Genomic DNA, 20,346 nt, shown 5'->3' with positions numbered 1-20,346 from the left:
CCATATCAAAAAAAAAAAAAAATTTGTTTCTAATGTTTACCAGAGTCATTAAGCTTAGCATCAAGTTTTGTATTACTTAAATCAAATGTGACCATGTGTAAGGCTAATACAAAACCCAAAATTCATGATTTCTAAAGTGAATTATTCAGTCCACCCTTACAGGTTTTAAGGCTTATAGAGAAGTAAATTCTTAGTTCAAGTCCAGTGATTTAAACTAGAACATAATTTTGCCCACAAAATAACAAGAACCACATTTTAAAATCACAGCATGTAGCTTGGTAGTAATTTTATACCAAATAGTACTTGGTTTTTACTTTATATGCAATATGAACTAAAATGGCAGAAAGTCACAAACTAGCTTTCAAATATATAAAAACAAGATAGTATTCCTCTCATAAATTATTGGAAAACTACAGCATAATTTCTATTGATTTGTGGAAGATCAACTTGCAAATCACTCCCACAGGAGTACCAAGTCCTCCCTCCACCTATTACTTCCAAGGCTCTGCTTTCTATTGATATGAACATGCACCTCAGTAACTATCTGCTGGTCTAGAGGAGCAATAAAAATTGAGTAGAACACCCACCCCAAGTGGACTAAGATAAATCTAGCAAGCATTAAATTTTATAAGCAAAACGCAATAACACACTATTAATTCAATAAACATGTAGATTTATTTTAAGTCAGTTTGGTACATGATACAGATTGGTTTTGCAGTTTTTAATGAACTGAAATAGAAATGTCTAAATACAGCAGTATCTGCCTGTGCAACAAATATCTGTAAGGTAAAATAAGGTATCTGATAGAAGAACATCTGCAAGAACAAATCAGATGAAAAATCTGAAAAGGTTTCTATTACCTTCTGGATTTTAAAAAAAAAAAACCCAAAAATTATTAATGGCTCAAGATACTACATTGCTAAAGTTAGGGGAAAAAGTAAAAAGGCTGTGAGTTCTGTTGCAAGAGCTCATCTGTAGACCTGCAAAATCTAACTAATTTTATATTATGCTTGTTGTTGTTAGAGCAGTGCTCAAAATTACAGAACCTTCAAATTGTTACATTTTCACAAAATTTGCTACATATGTTGACATTAATGTGTGTCAGGGAATTCATACCCAGGTAAAGGACAATTACATCATTGTAGCTAATTTTTGCCACCTTGGAGGAATGGAATTCTGCCTATTTTCAAATTAATCCTACAGCACTTACTAAAAACTAACAGCCATGGCACCATAATACATTTTGTGAGGTACCTAGAATATTACTAATGGAAACAAAAAATGTGAGGTAAACCTACCTTTCCCCAAGAAACTTTGAAGCCAGAGATTTTAAACAATTAAGGCACTTGAAAACATTAGGTATATGTACAAATGTGCAAGTAAAACAAACAGCTGTACCGAGTAACAAAGAAACAGTAAATCTTCATCTTAATAACCTTTAACAGTTATCTAAATGCAGAGTTTCAGTTTATGAAATGAACCCAAGCAATCTGTCATTTCTTACTATAAAATATTGAAAATCAAGTGCGAAACTCAGCCACTATTGGCTAAAGAAACTAAATAAAAACCGTTAATGACCTAGAAAAGCAAAAGCCCATTTTAAACTACTTAAAGCCTCTGAACTAGTCCAATGAGTCAAAGGCAAGGGAGAAATAATTCTCTAAAACTGAAGACCCTCTAAACAAGAAAACTATAGAAGTTAAAGTATGCATGCTTATTATACTATGGGAAACCAAGAAGGAAGGAAGGGAGAGAAAAAGAAAAAGCACAGTCTATTTATCCAGGACAATCAGTAAAAATCTACAGTAACCTGATCAACCAAAAAATCCTTAGGTGTTTTGAAATTACATTGGTCACTTCTGTCTTAAAACTTAAAATGATTGTCTCATTTAAATAAATGATTCTAAAATAATAAGATTGTCTCATTTAAATAGTAAATGATTCTAAAATAATGTATTTCCTTCTTGCCTCACCAAAGAAGTCACTTCTCAAGAAAGTCTGGTGGAAATCCTTTCAAGGTACAATAATGCTAGCATACTTTTTAAAGTACCAAGGAAAGTATAATTAAATCAATTTAGCTCTATACTTTTCAACAGCCATAAGAAAAATGTTGGGAGGTTCAATATATGAAGTCTTTCAATTTTGTATAACAGCCTTTAGCTTAAGTTTCTCTGCTCTGAAATAAATTTTCAATTAAATATTAACAGTATGATATCTAAAACAGGTTTACTTGCTCACATCCAAGTTACATCCGCTGACCAATCCTTCCCTTCTTTAATGTGAAAGAACAAATCATAATAGCTAGAGCTTACCTTTCACTGTCTTCTAAGGCACTGTTCTTTATTTTCTCAATGACATAAGGTGCTTTGTAAGTATGAATAACCTGTTATACACTAATGGTATCCTTTCATTTCTTTAAATCTGGAATGTAATTCCTTGTGTGGCATCTTATTTCTAATGTAGAAAAAATAGCTGTTATCAAGCACAAAATTTTACTCTAAGGATACCATTTGTACTACTAAATTTATAAATTTATTCCACTTTTGAAATGACAGCCAAAAATCCACCTAATTGATTCTCATTTGGCACGTTCTTCTCAATTCTGCTCACTAAATTAAAATTACTAAATTTAAACTGCCAAGAGTCATGATGTTGTCTGCACAAGACAACATTTTCCATCACTTACAGAAAGTTACATTTGGCATGTTAAGGAAAAAAAATATATAATCCCACAGCAGCAGCTATTTAGAACAAAAGAAGACGGCCACAGGATTCATGCAGAGTATTTTAAATATTCCTGTTGAACACAATGATTTAATTGATTTTTTTCTTCACGGATGATGCTCCCAAACATCCTATATGCATCCATGGAAATTTAAAGATCCTGGAATAGCGTCTTCCATGTGGGACATCTTGAAAGATAGTATTTTGGTTTCAGTGAGTTACACAAATGAATCACCAGTCCTTATTAATTCAACGGGTCTGTTTACAGAGTGTGGTAATTTCGTTCTTTAGATTTGCAGAATTTATAAAGAAAGAAAATTACAGCCTGCACACCCAAGACCAGGACAATTCCTCCAATGAAACTGGCTGCATCAAAGGTAGACTTTCGCACAGGTTGTGAGGTTGGAGTCACAGTGGTATTTGTTGTACCTGTTAGGGAAGACAAGAGAAGCGCCATTCCTAAGTTTCATGGTCCTCTACTGTAATTTAAAGACTCACCTGAGCCTCTATTTTGCCATGTGTTAAATTCTATAAATTATTTCCTCGAGTCAAGTCTTTACAGCTAGAATTTATCCCTAATTGAGGAAGACAACCATATCCCATTTTTCATTTCCACCGAAGGATACAAAGTGGTCAATGTTGTCGTACTACTACAAATATAAAAACAATGGGAAAAATTCTCCTGGTATGTAAATTGTGCCCTGGGAATATATCAAACACTTCTAAAATATGCGACAATTTCTTCAGACTATGTACTTTTAGTTAATCGCGACTGTAAACATCAATAGTACTGAAAATTCACATGAATTGTGAATTTACTAGTATTAGGTCAAAAATATGGTTGCAATTTTTCATGTTACAAAAATAATCTTAATAATATGCAAATTATAATTTCAACAAGTAAAATAATTTGTTTTTAAAGGCATATCCTGCCAATAAATTTCACGTGAGGAAGTATTATCAAGTAATAAGGAAAAAACAAAAATCTGAATTTCTTTTCAGGCAGTAAAATGTTTCAAGAGGAAACAGAAAAAGCGATTTCCCATTTAAAATAACTGTTACTTTTTTCTTAGTACAGTGGCTGTACAAGTTGGTTACTTTAAAATTAATCACAACCGTTTTGTATTCCTTCTTGTGAAGACTGAGTGGCTTCACTGAAAATGAGAAAAAGGTGGCATAAGCATGAAGCCAAAGAAATCACAAAAAGCAGGTAGAAGATTCATTAGCATCAGTTTTTTAAAAATATGGGTGGAGGAAAGGATTCCTAACCTGTGTAACTACAGTATCCTGTGGCATAATCTAAATATGACTTAAATTAGATTATGTCAAATCATCATTTAATAACAAGCTAATATTCACATTACTGAGCAATGTTAAGAAAAGGTTAAGTAAGTGAGGTGCACATCTGGTAGTGATTCAGACTTTTTAGACCTTTCTCAGTGAAAAGGACGGATATATATCTTCCCTCAAATTGCCATGCTCTCTTTTACAGCACACAACCAATCCGATTTTACATACAAGTTGTACTGAAATGTTTGGAAAAACATTACTACTTAATTCTAAAGTGTCACGTCAAATGTGATTACACAGTTAAAAATAAGAAGAGGCATTTCAGCAAAGCTATCATTATTGTGTTAACAAAGCACTACCTTGATCCCCCCTAAATGTAAGAGCAGTTCCATAACCATTAATGAAGAAACCTGGAAAATGATGGTAGAAATTGTAAAGGGCAACATCGTACACACATCCTACATCACTGTTAATCTAAAAAGCCTCAATTACCTGATGTAGTAACTGTCTTGGAAGTTGTAGAAGGGGAGGGCTGAACTGTGGGTTTAGCTGGAATGAAAACAAAATGTCTTTTTAAAAAATCTTAAATTTCTAGCTTTCCAGTTATCTAACAGCTTCAAAAAATAATGCTGCCAACTTCAACATGCTTTCAATTTTTTAAGAGACCAAAAGCCAAATTTCAGTTAATGGTTCACTAACATAGCTATGCACCCAAGAATACTAGGATTTAAGTGTATTTTAAAACATTAAGCAATCATAAAATTGTTAATATCTATGTATATATCTTGTATAAAACTTATGTATATATCTGGATAAAATTTGCCAAAACTTTTTTATCTTGCTCACAGCCAAGGGCAAGAATATATTTAGGGGAGGAAACTATCGGTTCTTCATAATCTTTCTCCTAAGACAAAAACTATTAAAGTCCTAAGTATAAAGTCTTAAGTTCTCTCTTACAAGGGTACTGAGATTTGCCTATCTTCTTCACTTCGGGGGTTGGCAAACTTTTCTTAAACAGGTTGAAAGCAAATATTTTACTCTTTGGGCACTGTGTAATGCAAAAGCAGCCAAAGTCACCCTGTATATGAATGGGCATGATATGTTCCCAATGAAGCTTTATAAGAACAGGGGCCCTGGGCCCGCAGTTCCCCAACATAAGATTCTAAGAGCCCAAGTGTAAGCTCTAGTCCACCACATAGCAAGGGGACAAAATACTACTTGAGTTGCCATTACTTTTATTGGCAAGAACTGCAATTACTTTCGCACCAGCCTAAGAGTTGATGATACCGCTAAAGAAATGCACATTCTGAGAAGGATCAGTTTGAACATAAAATCATTTTAGGGACTAAAGCACTCTTTTTTTTTGAGACGGAGTCTTGCTCTGTCACCCAGGCTGGAGTCCAATGGCACATTCTTGGCTCACTGCAACCTCCGTCTCCCGGGTTCAAACAATTCTCCTCCCTCAGCCTCCTGTGTAGCTGGGATTATAGGCACGTGCCACCATGCCCGGCTAATTTTTTATTTTTAGGAGAGACGGGGTTTCACCACGTTGACGAGGCTGGTCTTGAAGTCTGACCTCAGGTGATCCGCCCGCCTCAGCCTCCCAAAGTGCTGGGATTACAGGCGTGAGCCACCGCGCCCAGCCTAAATCACTCTTAAGAAGGGAACAGTGAACAATGTGTATTACAAGTTGTCATCTGTAAGAGTTCTCATATATGTGGTTATAGTTTATACAAATTAACATTTTTCCTAGCATCCAAAGAGCTACTAAATAATTAGTGTATCATCAATTTTTTTTTTTTTTTTTTCCGAGAGTCTCTCACTCTGTTGCCCAGGCTGGAGTGCAATGCTGCGATCTCGGCCCACTGCAACCTCTGCCTCCTGGGTTCAAGTGATTCTCCTGCCTCAGCCTCCCAAGTAGCTGGGATTACAGGCATCCGCCACTGCACCCAACTAACTTTGGTAATTTTAGTAGAGATGGGGTTTCACCATGTTGCCCAAGCTGGTTTCGAACTCCTGAACTCAAGTGATCTGCCCGCCTTGGCCTCCCAAAGTGCTGAGATAACAGGCATGACTCACCGTGTCCAGCCAGTATATTACCTATTACATTTCTACTAGTAGTATCAATACTAATAGAAGTCTGACCAAGGCTTTCAGAAAGGAAGGATGTGAATATAGTTTATACAAATTAACATTTTTTCTAACATCCAAATGGCTACCAAATAAATTCAAAGTTTGCTGGAGCGTTTGAGAAAGGTTTCATTAAGAGGTTGTCCTAAGGGTAGGGTTCAAATTTTTGGAAAGTGCACTATAGGAGTCACTAGCTAAGAGAGCTTCTTTTGTCTTAGGAAATCATCAGGTAAGTCAGGCTTCAGAGTGCAAGGGCTTCAATATGAGGATCTGCTTATGCTGGTGGGCAGCTAGGGATGCTTTGGGGAAAGATGAGGAAGATTAATCATAGGAGAGTTATATTTTTATAAAAATGTAAGGTGCTATGCAAACATTCATTTTTGTACTGTTTCAGAAAAAAGGATTTGAGGGCTAAAGAGAATCTGGAAAACAAATGTTACTTCTGTTTAAAGTACATAACTGAATAGACTTCAAAGTGATATGCTTAACCCACAAAAGACAGGGAAAGGGTGCCAAATACCTATTGATGAAGCACAGAAATGAGGTAAATCTTTTCACTGTATTAAACTTTCAAACAATCAAAGTAAAAACCTCAATAGGAATCAGCATCCTCCCAAATTCTACTAATATAAAAGAGGAAGTTCTGTGCTTTAACAGTAAATATACACTGAAAGAGCAGGGCTTGACAGTTTTCAGATATTGCTAAAAGCAGATCTTTAAAGACGAGGACTCTCGTAACAGGCAGACTACCCATGTCCCAAAGTTGACAGAATCCTAGGAAACTAAAGTATTCTAATTTTTACATGACAATGAGTAAACAGAGAGCTTAAGACTTCTTTTATTAGTATTGATACTACTTAGAAGCTAATAGGTGATATACAAATAATACTGATGGATATGTTCAGACCTATTTGCTTTCTTTTCCCTCTTACTTCAAGCATTGTTGTACATACTTTCATCCATTCTGCTCTTGATTAAACAGTTCTCTCATCTCTCCATGCTGGGAAAATCTTAGGGGAAAATATTTGACCTTATCTCTGATAAGACTGGTCCTTACACAGAATTCCTAGATTAGAGGCTGTGATTACGTTAAAGCTCATTATTCCTATCAAGGTTTTTACTGCTTCTATGTAACAACAAAAAATAACTTTACAAGTTAAACACATCAAATTCTGTTCAATCTCAAAACACTATTACTAATTGTTTGACAATGTTAGAAAAAAAATTCTGCAAATTTGCAATTTGATTCTCACTACCCAGCCTCAGAACAAGGTAAAAACTAGTTCTTTTTTATAAGTAGGCAAAATATTTTATTTTCAATTTTGAAAAAAGTATTACATTGACAATATTTTCAAAATAAAAGCACCACTTAGGGAATATACCTCTGTTGACCTACTGTTTTACTAAAAAAAAAAAAAAAATTAGGAAAGGTAACAAAAAAAAAATCTTAAGTTATAAAACCTGCTATTAGTGGTAAGAAAATCTAGAAAATGCCATAAAAATACTAAATTAGTCCCATCCGAGAAAAAGGTTACTTCCTGCCATTTTTCTAGGCATGTATACAACAAAAGCTAAAATTGTACTACAATTGCTTAATACAGTTTATCTTCCATTTCATATAAACATTTTCCACTATATCTGACATATTTTGGCTATTCTATTATTTGTACTGAAGGAGGGCCATTATAATTAACCTCATTATACACCTTTTATATAAATTAGATTCTCTTTGCATTAACTGCCCCTTCATTTCTCACTTGCTCTCTTTGGCAGAAGGTACACATGCCAGGAAAAGCAACCGCCTAAGTAACCGCCTAAAGGTTTGTTCTTCAACTAGTGTCAATTGATGCATTTTCTGCAGATAAGCCCTTGCCACTTTCCACCTTTACAGCACCAAAGAGAGCTACAGCACAAAAGACTCATGGCAATTCACAGGAGGACCCAGGGTGGAGAAAGCTGCAGAGAACTACATCAAGAGTGAACCTAGTTCTGAAGAAATAAACAACAGTTCTGAAGAAATTGTTCCCCTACTTCCTGCACTCCATTTTCTTTTCATAACCAACCTTCTGAAAATTACTTTTCTCCAAACACCTCTGGTTTCAGCAACCTTCAACATCCTACTTAGTCAATGTCTTCTAATGAGTGTTAAACATTTACAACCACATCACCATATAATCATCAGCTCAAAATAAGTTTTGTATCATTTGCAGACTTCCATGGCATGACTATTTCCACGGTAACCAGTTTCAAGTTACCAACATGGTATCACTGAACACGGGTTGGAAAGAGCTACTCATAACTGGCTAGCAGAAGTTTGTCCAAGCCAGCTCCACACACCGCTGCCCAACTGTTTCAAGATTGAGTTCTTGTCCTTGTTATAGCACTTGACCACTTTTTCCTTTGAAAAACGACACCCACAACCACATACGGTTAGTTTCTTGCACATACTTCTCTGGGCTTTTTAACTACCCTACCCATCCCTATTTCCTCCCCTATCCTCTTTCTAGCCCTTAGACATTACTGTTTCCTTGAGTCTGGTCCTCAAGCCCCATCCCTTCTTTCTATATGCTCCTCCAGTGCCTCTACTACTATCTATGCCAATTTATATTTTTAACCAAGAGCTCTTGCCTGACTTGCAGTTTCCCGAATACTGAACAGATCCCACTTAAATGGATTCTAGGCATCTTAAACTAAAATCCCAAATGACAGCCCCAACCATCAATGACTGCTCTTCCTCTTTCTTGCTTACTTTGATGAAAATTCCTCCCCTTCTCCCTATCACTCTACCTCTCCTCCTCTCAGTCATGAAGTCCTACCCCTTCTACTTTCTAAACCTATTTGCAAACATCTGCAGCCCACCTCTGTCCTCTAGAATTACTGTAACTGGCTATCTAATCTCCTGAATTCCTTCTGGCATCGTTCCAACCTACTCTCCACAATGCCAAAATAAGTTCTTTTACTAAAATGCAAGTCTGATCATATGACCTACATACTTTAAAATCTTTCAGGATAACATCCAAGTCTACCATCAAGGAATACAAAGGTGCTTCTCCATTCTGCTCTTGCCCTGGTGACAGATCAACTTAACTGCTTCTCACCTTGCACAGGATGGGACACTCTTTGACCTCACTGTACTACACATCTCCTCCACATGTGCTAACCTGCAGCTCCACCTGGGAGGCTCTCTCCAAGTTTTACCAGTGCCGTTTCACTACCAAGCTATCACCACATCTGCATCCCACCCAATACACATACCTTCCTACAAATTTCCCAACCTGCTGTGCTGAGATCTTTCATTGTTCCTACAGCAGACAAAAGGCTGGCTTATCCCTACCATCTACCCTAGTACTTGTGTTGGAATAGATGCATTTAATATTGGTAAAATGTTAAGTATTTAATATTTACTTTTCCTATCAAGTTAGTAAATTTTAAGGAGTTCTTATCCACGCTGTTGAGGGTATGATAAAAACTTTTCAGGTTGGCAGGAATGAAAATAATAAATCTTTCTGGAAAGTCTTGAAATAATCATACCCTCTGACCTAGAAATTCTGTTGACTCAATCCTATCAGACATAAATACAAATGCAATTCCATATAAGATGTTCACTGCATGGAGAGTGAGAGACGTCCTAACTCTCCAATCAAGAGCAGGATGGGTTAAGTGTACACCATAATGTTTACATTAAGAGAGAAAATACAGGCTGGGCACGGTGGCTCACACCTGTAATCCCAGCTCTTTGGGAGTCTGAGGTGGGCGGATCACTTGAAGTTAGGATTTCAAGACCAGCCTGGCCAACGTGGTGAAACCGTGTCTCTACTAAAAATACAAAAATTAGTTGGGCATGATGGCAGGTGCCTGTAATCCCTGCGACTCAGGAGTCTGAGGCAGAAGAATCACTTGAACTTGGGAGGTGAAGGTTGCAGTGAGCCAAGATTGCACCACTGCACTCCAGCCTGGGCAACAGAGCAAGACTTTGCCTCCAATAAAAAAAGAAAAAAGAAAAAAAAGAAAAAAAAAAAAGAAATACAAAGGTGCATGAGCATTATCGTACAATTTCATAAAAAGTGTATTTATTTAGATACACATATAAAAAAGACTAGAAGAAATTAATCACTGAAAACATTTTGGGGTGCTCTGGATGATAATAATTATAATTTGCTTTAAGCTTCTACATTTCCCAAGATTTCCACTAAATCTATAAAAAGTACTTTATAGACTCAACGTACACAGCCTCAGCAAATCTGCTCATACTCACCAAATACAAAACACTGGAGCTATGTGTCACTGTCACAAAAGGTAGAGATTAACGTTAACTGCTGTGGTCTAAGACTAAGTTTTTACTCATCTTTAAAATTATACTAACAACTTTTACATAATTATTTAAAATTAATCCATCAAGAGCTTAAAAATACTGAAGGAAAAGGAAGAAAATGGTCATCCTGAATTACCTGTAGAATTGGCTGTTGGCACCAGAGTGGCTGTGGGCACTACTAAAAAAAGAAAAAAGAAAAACCATATACCTCAAAGCTATTTAAAATATCACAATCTGTAACGCTACTTCCTGACCTGCAATCATTTGAGTACCACTTTTTACCATACTTAAGTACTACCTGTGGAAGAGACAGACAGTTGCCCCCAAATACCAGTCTCTTCTTCTTTAGAAATAGAATCACCAATTTTTATCAACACCTCCCTTCCTCCTGAAAAGACATTTCCTAGTCTCCAGTGCATCTAGGTCATCATGCGTAACCTCTAGGAAACATCCTTAAAGTAAGATACAAGCCTTTCACTCCCTTCTTCATCCTGCTGGCAGGAAAAAAATCAATGTGATGGCTGGAACATAAGCACCCACCTTGGACAGTAGGGTCAAAGCCATTTTTGAGAAGTGAAAGAGTGAAAACCTAAAGAAGCCTCAGTCCCTAATGGTTGCAGAGCTGAACTGAACTCCACTCCACACTTCCTTTACATGAGAGAAAAGTAAATCAGTCCACTGCTTAAACCATTGTAATTTGGGGGTTTATGTCCTTCACAGCTGAAACTATTTCTAACTGGTATAATTAGAACTAATTCTAACTGGTATATCATCAAATAAGCAGCATTAAAAATTCAGTTTTCCTTTAAATCAGTGTTTTCAAAAAGTTCTAATAATAACAAAATCTTCATTACTTAATTTTGTCTCTAAGCAGTATCACAAAACCACAGGTCTGACAGTTATTAGTTTATCTCACACATATTAAAATAAATAACTATTAAAAATGTTTGGGCCAGGTCTGGGGGCTCGAGCATGTAATTTCACCACTCTGAGAAGCCAACGTGGGAAGACTGCTTGAGCCCAGGAGTTCAAGACCAGCCTGGGCAACATAGTGAGACACCATCTCTACAAAAACTTTTTAAGTTAGCCAGTTATGGTGGCATGCACCCGTAATCCCAGGTTCTGGGGAGGCTGAGGCAGGAGGATTGCTTAAGCCCAGGAATACGAAGTGGCAATGAGTTATGATTGCGCCACTGCAATCCAGCCTGGGCAACAAAGAGACTGTCTCAAAAAAAGTTTGTTCTTGTACCACTGAACTATATTATGCACCCCGTGTAAAGTAAAACTGATCTAATACTAATGAAATCTTCAGTTACCAAATTCACACTGGGATGGGGCAACCCCTACCAAAATTAAAGAGTCAAAGGTAGTCTTCCAAGGTTAGACATACTCCACAAAAATCTTTTTCTATTCAATTATTATCTATGCATCAAATTAGGAACATGCTTTTCCCACTGATTTACAATCTCATTAGAAAAATCAGCAGCTTCAAGTAGAATTTTAACATTTTGTTGGACGAATAGTAAAGGTTAAAGAGCAATCAAGTTACTTAGATTAAAATACAGAAAACTGATGGGTATAGAAAAGCTCATTTAACCATAGCACCAACTATGCTGCAGACTAAATGTAACAATCAACAATCCCCAGTATCATAACACAGAAAGTGCCAGAATGAGGTTTTCCAGACCTGCAAGATACATAGGGTCTAAACTGTGATGAATTCCTAGAAAAGCTTAAAAAAAAAAAAAAAGTGTGGGGGCAGAAAATGCATCTACACTTACAGCATCCACACTGTAGCTAAATCACTAAATCACGCTTCAAATAGCATCCTTTAATCAATCAATATGAATATGTTATTCATATTCCAATTCTAACAAGATGAGAATTATGGCAATGCTTCAAACAAAGCACTGAAACAAGGTTTTCTGAGGCAATGATCTTCCTCACCTCCCTGTGGTCAGCTTCCAAGCAGCCAATATGAATACTCACCAGAACAGAAGTCTGTCGTGTTCCCCACTTGACAATCACTAACTGTTGAGTTATGTGAACAATAGCTCTCATCTGTTGGCGGGGGTGGGGGGGGGGGGGGGTGGAAAAAAGAGACAAACAGCATCAACCACCCATTTGTATTACCTTTGACTTTGCTACTAAGCTCTATGATATCAAACCCAAACACTTTAGAAGTGGGGGGGGAAACAACCACCAACTTTAGAGGTGTTTTGACCCAAAGTTAAACCCACAGATAAAATCCTGTCATTCTCCTTTTCCCACTGACTTAGAGATTACACAGGATCCCTCTTTTATGCATTAAAAATTCACATTAATATACAGAACAAATAAATCTGCAACACTTAGATCTCAGAATTGTGGAAAGACTGCTGCACAATCAAGAAAGGCAGCCATCATCTAAAAAGAGGGCAGGTGGCTCATCCCTATAATCTCAGCACTTTGGGAGGCCAAGGCGGGAGGATCACCTGAGGTCAGGAGTTCGAGACCAGCCTGACCAGTATGGTGAGACCCTGCCTCTACTAAGAATACAGAACTCCTATTAAAAAAGAAAAACAAAAAAGGGCAGAGACAGTAAGTTGAAGTGGTCAGGGTTTTTATTAAGAGGTTTAGTAAACAGAAGAGGCACCCCATAACACCGTAGAAACTCTATTCCAGATCTCACTGCTTTAGTCTTCTATACCTTCTAAAATAACTTTCCTGGATAGGTAGACTTGCAGCAAGAGTTAAGGGGAGAACCTTTCCCAAGAAATCTTAAAGTAGAGCATTCCATCTCCAAAATTCACCAACTTTTGCATACTCTCACATAAAGGTGAAGAGTACACCCTTAAATCCCATTTTATGACCTAAAAAAGAGACACTTCTATAACAAAAAAGTTAATTTAGCCCAATTTAGTTCATACCTTAAAGAGCCTTTTGAAATTTACATAGTGATGTAATTTCTAGTACTACTAAAATTTTTACCAAATAAAAAAACTTATGTAGCTTTGGCTTTTCTACTTAAAAACAAACAAAAAACCACCAAAACGACTAGACTGTTTTACTGATAAGAAAGTACAACCACTTTACATTAAAAAAAACAATTAAAATAATTTATGCAGTAATCTCATGGTTCTACTAAGAACTTTATTGAATTTCAATGTCCTTCCCGCTAGTTCTCTACCTCTTGTATTAACAAAAGCACAGAAGAGTCAACTCTCCCCGCCTCATTCTTCTCTATACCTAAGCATCCAACAGTTAATCAGGTCTCTTCGTATTTCACGTTGCAGGACATCTGTAAATCAATGTCTCAAACAGTTTTCAACATAACCTTCATTCACAGTTAATTTCAGTTTATTAAAGTACTCTTAATCCTTAAAACAGCCTTTTAAAAAAACTAGGCGAGGAAGCACGCACCTGTAGCCTTGGCTACTAGGGAGGCCAAGCTACGAGGATTGCTTGAGCCTAGGATTTCAAGACCAACCTGGGCAACACAGGAGACTCCATCTCATAAAAAAACACACTACTGAGCTTTAGTTATCAAGTATTCAGGAATCTAAAGGGGGGATGGGAAACAAAAAGAGACTTTCAGGAGGAGTGCTAGGCAACTGGCACTTTAAAGGAGTACTGGATTTACAAAATAAATAGTGCACAATATCCTAAATGTCCTACATAACTTCCAAGTGTTCAAGAGTTATTGTATTTTAAAATGTTATAACAAAACAGTTCTGCATCCCCAAAGTTTCTTACCTTTACATTCTATCCAAAAGCAGGTAGTATTAACAGTGCTAGCATTAAAACAGGAAACGCAGCTGTTTCGACCTTCACAGGTTTCTGGGGGGTTGGGGGAAGAGATGCATGAAATCAATGATTTTATTGGTATCTTATCTGAATCTGTATTATCTTTTTGAACAGTAAGTATTACATACAGCACCAAAATTACTAATTCAAAGAAATGATAAAACTTTATAAACTGGCTTACTAAGAAATTCCAATCATTACAAAGCTGTAAGTAAACGCATTAGAAAAACAAACAAGCTAGTGGTCACTCTTAGTACAGTGCCTGATGGTATCTATCTAACCAATCCTTTTTCACAGGACAACTAGTTGAAAGACACACACAGTCATTAAGGATTCAGGCATTTCAAAGCATCCTTAATACATAAAAATATTGAGAAAAAGGCTTGGCTGTAAGACCAACACTACATATGAGAAAATCACTACCCCCAAACATCAGATAAAACCCTGAGATTTTTAGTAGTAACAGTAGTAAACAGGTTGAACCCAAGCCCTGATGATGCCCGTTCTGCTGCAAAAAAAGATCATTTCCCAGGGATTCTCGACTCATAAATGATCCACTCTTGACAGGATCCTCTACAACTGGAGACAACATCTATAAGGCCATATTCACGTGCATATAATTCAAGTTAACAAGGTATTTGTCAATAGTTCATCCTAGGCCAAACAGTCCAGAAACAAGTACTCATCACCATAATTCAATTTCCGGAGAAGAACGGACTATAAAATTGCGCTCTATTTTCCAGTGAGTAAAAGCAGTAAAATGAAAGAAAAAAAGAATTGGGCTCTATTCATTTTCCTAGAAACTAGATGCCTCCGAATATTTTCATTTGCTTTGCTCCTGCCTAAAAAATAGTTCTGCAGAGGCACTGCTTTCAATACTTCACCATTAGTACTTATTAAAGACTGGGACACGTACGGTGGGCGGGTGGAGGGTTCATAAAGTAGAAATGAATTTTAAGTTTGTATACATAAAACATGCTGTTTAAAAACCTTTGTGCTTGATGGGGGTGTAGCGGAGTAAAATGTCTGAAATGTTCTTTACAATGAACTAAACTTCCTACCTTTCAGACCACACCACACCCACTTATGATTTCCAGAAAATACGTACCTCCTTTGCACGCACTTCAATTACACAAAGGCAATTAATTTGATACTTCCAACCTTCTCTTACACACACACTACAATTCTGAAAGGAAACTGCCAAATTAAGTCGGAGACAAACATATTCTGCTCTATCACCTTAAAAATAGTGCGGTTAGAATTCCCAGTATTATACTGCAATTTACTTCCCTCGTTTTGAAATGTTACCATTACATCTTCCTGAAACTAACAAAACATTTAGTTTACTATGTACTTTATCAAACTTTTATAAAATACTAAAACTAGAGGAGAATTTGTAGACTATGAATGCCGTGATAAAAATCATTACACTTCGGCATTCTTCGGTCGAAAAACCAATGTTAACTACACAAACATTACTTCTTAACTAATGTTAACTACAATAACCAATCATACGAGACTGCAGGTTTTAAACATCTGGTGTTTCTCCTGCTTATTACCTCAAACTTATCTTCCTTCTCTCTTTTGCGTTGTCACGGTATGTGCCAATTTCTGCTTTAAAATGTATGTATACCTTAACCAGCCTATTCGACTGTACGTAACAAAAGACATGCTCCTGATCAGGTTTTAGAAAACCCACAGACCTGGGCACAAATCCCAATTCCACAACCTACTAATACGCTGTCTGAGCACAGGACATAGTGAAGAAAATTTTAAAAACAATTGAAAAAAGAATAAACATACACTGTGAGGAGAGTTTACTCATCTCTGTCTCTGCACCTACCTCCTAGGTTTCACTACTTACCTTCCAGTTTAGCCTTAGGATGTACGCAAAACACTCAGTACATACATGGGTACTTTTCTTCCTTTTCGCATACCATGAAGTGTGAAGTTTTCACTAACTACGTGCTCAAACCTCAGTTACATTCTATTCCTATCTGCAGAATCAACGTAATTAAATCTCAAGCGACTTTCTCAGACTCAAGTCTGACACACCAGCGAGCATTACCGTCTTTAAGTTTCTCTTTCCCGGACTTCCGGAAAAAGCTACCTCCGGAGAGAGGCGACCGGCCGCAGCGAGAGGCAGCTCGGTCCCACCGCCAACCTCAGAGGCGCGACGCCCGGCCCCATCCTCAACCCCACCGCTGCCCCCGCGAAGAAAAGCCACGTCCTCACTTCCGACCCCAAGTGAGGCTAGGGATTACGATGCACTTTTAAAAGGCACCTCGACTTGGAACACTTCGAGGTGGGCCCCAGCCCCGCAGCCACGGGGAACCGCGAGTCCCCTGCCCCCCAGAGCGCTCCCCACCCGGCTCAACCGCGAGTGGACTCCAGGCGGGCCGCCATGTTGCCGGAGTCGCCACCGCACCCCGAGCGCGGCCGGCCCGCCCGACCCTGGCCCCAGCCCGGGCCCCGACCGCAAGACGGGCAGGCAGTGCGGCTCGGCGGAAAGCCCATAGGGCCCGCGCCCACCTGGTGCCGGAGTGGTGACCAGCGGGAGGGACGTCACCGGCGCCGAGGTTATGTTGGAGGTGGGCGCTAAACTCGTCACGTTCGTGTGCGGGGTTGGGTTCTCTTCCGCAGACAGCACGCAGAGCACGGCCAGGCAGGTGACGGCCCAAAGCAGTGAGCGGGAGAGCCGCGACATCGTGTCCTCAACGCTGACGTCCGGGGGAAAGCCGCGGCGCGCAACGCTCGGTCAACTCCTCAGTCTCCTGCGGCGCCGCCTCCGAGACTATGTTTCCCCGCGGGAGCGCGCTGGGGTCACGTGAGGGGCCCCTGTTCTCAGTGTGCGGGGGCGGAGCGGAGGGAGGTGGGGCTCGGGCGATACCAACGGGAATTCTACGGGGGGAACCAGGGGAGTTGGGAAGAAACCGAAGGAACCTGGCCCTCAAAGAGACTGTGCCACAGCCAAGAAAACTGGGAGCCCCTGCAAATCATTCTTCTTGCCCTCCGATTACCACTCACGACGCAGCTGGACTTGTCTCATACCTGCGATAGGGACGGCCCCCACCCTGACGTTCATGGAACAGCCGACATGACGTGGCCTACGGCGTCCACCTGACCGCCTCGCCAGGCCGTAATTCCGCGGCCCCACGTGACCTCCAGGGCCGCGCCTTCCGGACGCAACTCCGCTGGGGCGGAAGTTGGTTTTGTGCGGCTCACAAGAACTAAGTTTGTGCTGTGCTGCCGGATCCCCAGAGTGTTTCCTTATATTCTCGGCAGGACCCTTTCCTTTTTTCTTGAAGATTGATTTTGCTGGAAGTTATCCTATGATGGGACTCCCTAGGGGAATGGAGGCACCACGTGGTTAAGGAGTTTGTGCTTTGCCGCCCACGTAGTGTGGGCTGCTGAGGCGCCGCCCGGGTCAGAGCCGCAGAGCGTCTACTCTGTCACTTTCCCAGCCTGACTTTTCCGAATTGCTATTTCAGGCGGCGGTTGCAGCAGCCGGTCTGTGTCAACTCCACCACTGTAGTCAGAGAATCAAAAGCGGTCTGAGTTGGAGGCCATTGGGGCGGCTGCCACCCCCACATTACCAGTGAGGAAATTTGAGACTTAGAAAAGTGACCTGACCTGGATACGGGATTGCCTGGCATCAGCGCTGGATTCTTAAGTGCCTGTTAGTGTTCAGGCACTGCTAAGACTTTTATTTAGTAAGGGTGAGCGCCATCTACTGCCAAGACTCACAGAATGTTCGCAAAGTTTCATACAGTTATCAAGTGGTAAAAATCAGACTTCAAAGTTGTATTTAATGCTGTGTTTTCAGCTGTTGTACACTTATGTAATTTTAATTATGCAAAGTTATCCTAATAATATAGGAATTTTAATTGCTTTCGTGAGATCTGTTATGATGTGCCACGAACGCCAAAAAAGATGACTGCATAGTGCTTTACCTTTTTGCTCAAATAGAAAGCTTTTTATTTCCCCTTGGGATCTTATCAGTGTCGTACCCTCAGGACTATGAACATTTGTTCCAATACCTACGCTAGTTGGAGTAGTGTTGCTTGGATGTAAACAAAAAGCTGATAATTTTGACTGATCCAGACCATGGGCCGAAGAATGCTCTCAGGGAAGTGAGCTTCCACCATCAGTCCCTCAAACGAAGTGTCTGCTCTTCTCGCAGGAGGCCTGTCTCTGTATTTAACACTTGTCTGGCACCCAGACCAAATGAAAGCACAAGGCAACTTTAATTTTTTTTTAAGGTTAAGAATGTAAATAGGGGCCAGGGGCGGTGGCTTACGCCTGCAATCCCAGTACTTTGGGAGGCCAAGGCGGGTGGATCACCTGAGGTCAGGAGTTTGAGACCAGCCTGGCCAACATAGTGAAACCCCGTCTCTCCTAAAAATACAAAAATTAGCCAGGCATGGTGGCTCGTGCCTGTAATCCCAGCTACTATCGGGGCGGAGGCAGGAGGATCGCTTGTACCCGGGAGGCGGAGGTTGCGGTGCAGATCGCGCCACTGCCCTCCAGCCTGGGTAACAGAGCAATACTCCGTCTCAAAAAAAAAAGAAAGAAAGAAAGAAAAAAAAGTAAATGGAAGCTCTGTTCTCAGAACCCGGTGTGTTGTCTTCTTTCCACCCTAGGATAAACACACGCCTCTGTGGAGACCATTGTTTAACAGTTTGTCACCTGAATGTTCAACTCTAGTCCTCAGATATTCCTCAGTCCTGATAAAGGGACATTTCACGCTCTTGTTTTAAGACTAGAAACTATTGGTTTATTTTATTTTGCGTGGCAACTGTAGAGGTAGATCAAGGGAGTTCCAAAGTCATTTTCACCATTTCAGAGAGACAGTTTGTTTTTGTTTTTGTTTTTCAGTTCCTGAAAGGGTAAGGTTCTGTTTATTGTTGTCATAGAGCAGGGTTTCTCAATCTTGGCACTGTCGAGATTTCAGGCTGACTCATTCTTGCTTGTCCTGTGCATTGTTGGATGTTCAGCAGCCTCTACCCACTGGATGCCAGAAGCACCCCACTTCTCAGTTGTGACTACCAAAAATATCTCCCGATATTGTTAAATGTCCCCTGGGGGTAAAATCGCAGTTGAAAAGCACCCTCAGAGAGTTCTGCCTGCAAGGTCAGCCATCACTCAGGTTATTTCCTCTTAGACACTTTGCTTGCAATTAGGTTGTTGATTGGTTGTTAGAGCCACTTTCTTAACCATTTATTTTCTTGAAAGCAGCAAAACAGAGTGCTTCTGCGCTTGTGAATCTTCTAGCAGTATAAGCTCCCGCTAAGATTTTTAAACAGCAAATTTTCATACAGTGCTTCAGCCTTATGTCAATACCTTTCCCCAAATAAACAGACCAACACTACAAACAGGACCCTGCCTTCTAGCTATAACTAACATCCAGTGGCCCCTTAATAATCAGAGGTTTGGCTCCACTACTTGATAGCAAGAAGTACAAACCCTTTTGTACTCGCTTGTGTTAAAGGGAATCCATTCACTGTAAGAATATGACAGTAAATCTTACAGGTGTTCAGGGGTGGTAAATCAAATGTGTGAGGGCCAATGGAGACTTGAACCTAAAAGGAGGAATCCGGCCGGGCGCCGTGGCTCACGCCTGAAATCCCAGCACTTTGGGAGGCCGAGGCGGGCGGATCACGAGGTCAGGAGATACAGACCATCTTGGCTAACACGTGAAACCCCGTCTCTACTAAAAAAACTCGGGAGGCGGAGCTTGCAGGGAGCCGAGATCGTTCCACTGTACTCCTGCCTGGGCGACAGAGCCAGACTCTGACTCAAAAAAAAAAAAAAAAAAAAAAAAAAAAAAGGAGGAATCCCTAGCGTGTGGAGCTGGTTTGCTAGGAGTTCAGGCTTCACCCCTACAGGACATTGCCAGATCTATATCCCCACAGCCAATCATCTCTATTGCCCAGTATTACAGTTACAACTCTTGAAAGAGATAACTTGACTGAGTACCATGCCTTCCCAACCTGTCTGTTACCTACTGTCTGCTCTGACACCATCCATGCAGTCTACACTAGAGCTTCCAATTATCCTAACTGGTCATGTTTTCTTCTGCATGTGGATCTTCATCCGTGCAA

At 39.7% G+C, this 20,346-nt stretch overlaps 1 protein-coding gene across 3 annotated transcripts; it reads right to left on the bottom strand.

The window, feature by feature from the left end:
* Positions 1 to 652: 652 nt before the first annotated feature.
* Positions 653 to 17,341, bottom strand: CD164 (CD164 molecule). Of its 3 annotated transcripts, none has more exons than XM_050789157.1 (6): positions 16,775 to 17,341; positions 14,192 to 14,275; positions 12,446 to 12,517; positions 10,593 to 10,634; positions 4,507 to 4,563; positions 653 to 3,153 (listed from the first exon to the last, which is right to left on the bottom strand). In XM_050789157.1, the coding sequence occupies exons 1-6, from the start codon at positions 16,947 to 16,949 to the stop codon at positions 2,987 to 2,989; spliced, it is 597 nt and encodes a 198-aa protein (XP_050645114.1). In that variant the 5' UTR covers positions 16,950 to 17,341; the 3' UTR covers positions 653 to 2,986. The 3 variants fall into 3 exon arrangements, with proteins under 3 accessions (XP_050645114.1, XP_050645115.1, XP_050645116.1); XM_050789158.1 differs by having other exon boundaries at positions 10,593 to 10,631; XM_050789159.1 differs by lacking the exon at positions 10,593 to 10,634.
* Positions 17,342 to 20,346: the final 3,005 nt, after the last annotated feature.

Source organism: Macaca thibetana, chromosome 4, assembly GCF_024542745.1.
Source record: "Macaca thibetana thibetana isolate TM-01 chromosome 4, ASM2454274v1, whole genome shotgun sequence".
Lineage (NCBI taxonomy): Eukaryota > Metazoa > Chordata > Mammalia > Primates > Cercopithecidae > Macaca > Macaca thibetana.
Note: the sequence above shows the minus strand (reverse complement) of the source record. Positions and strands in the feature narration are given on the sequence as shown.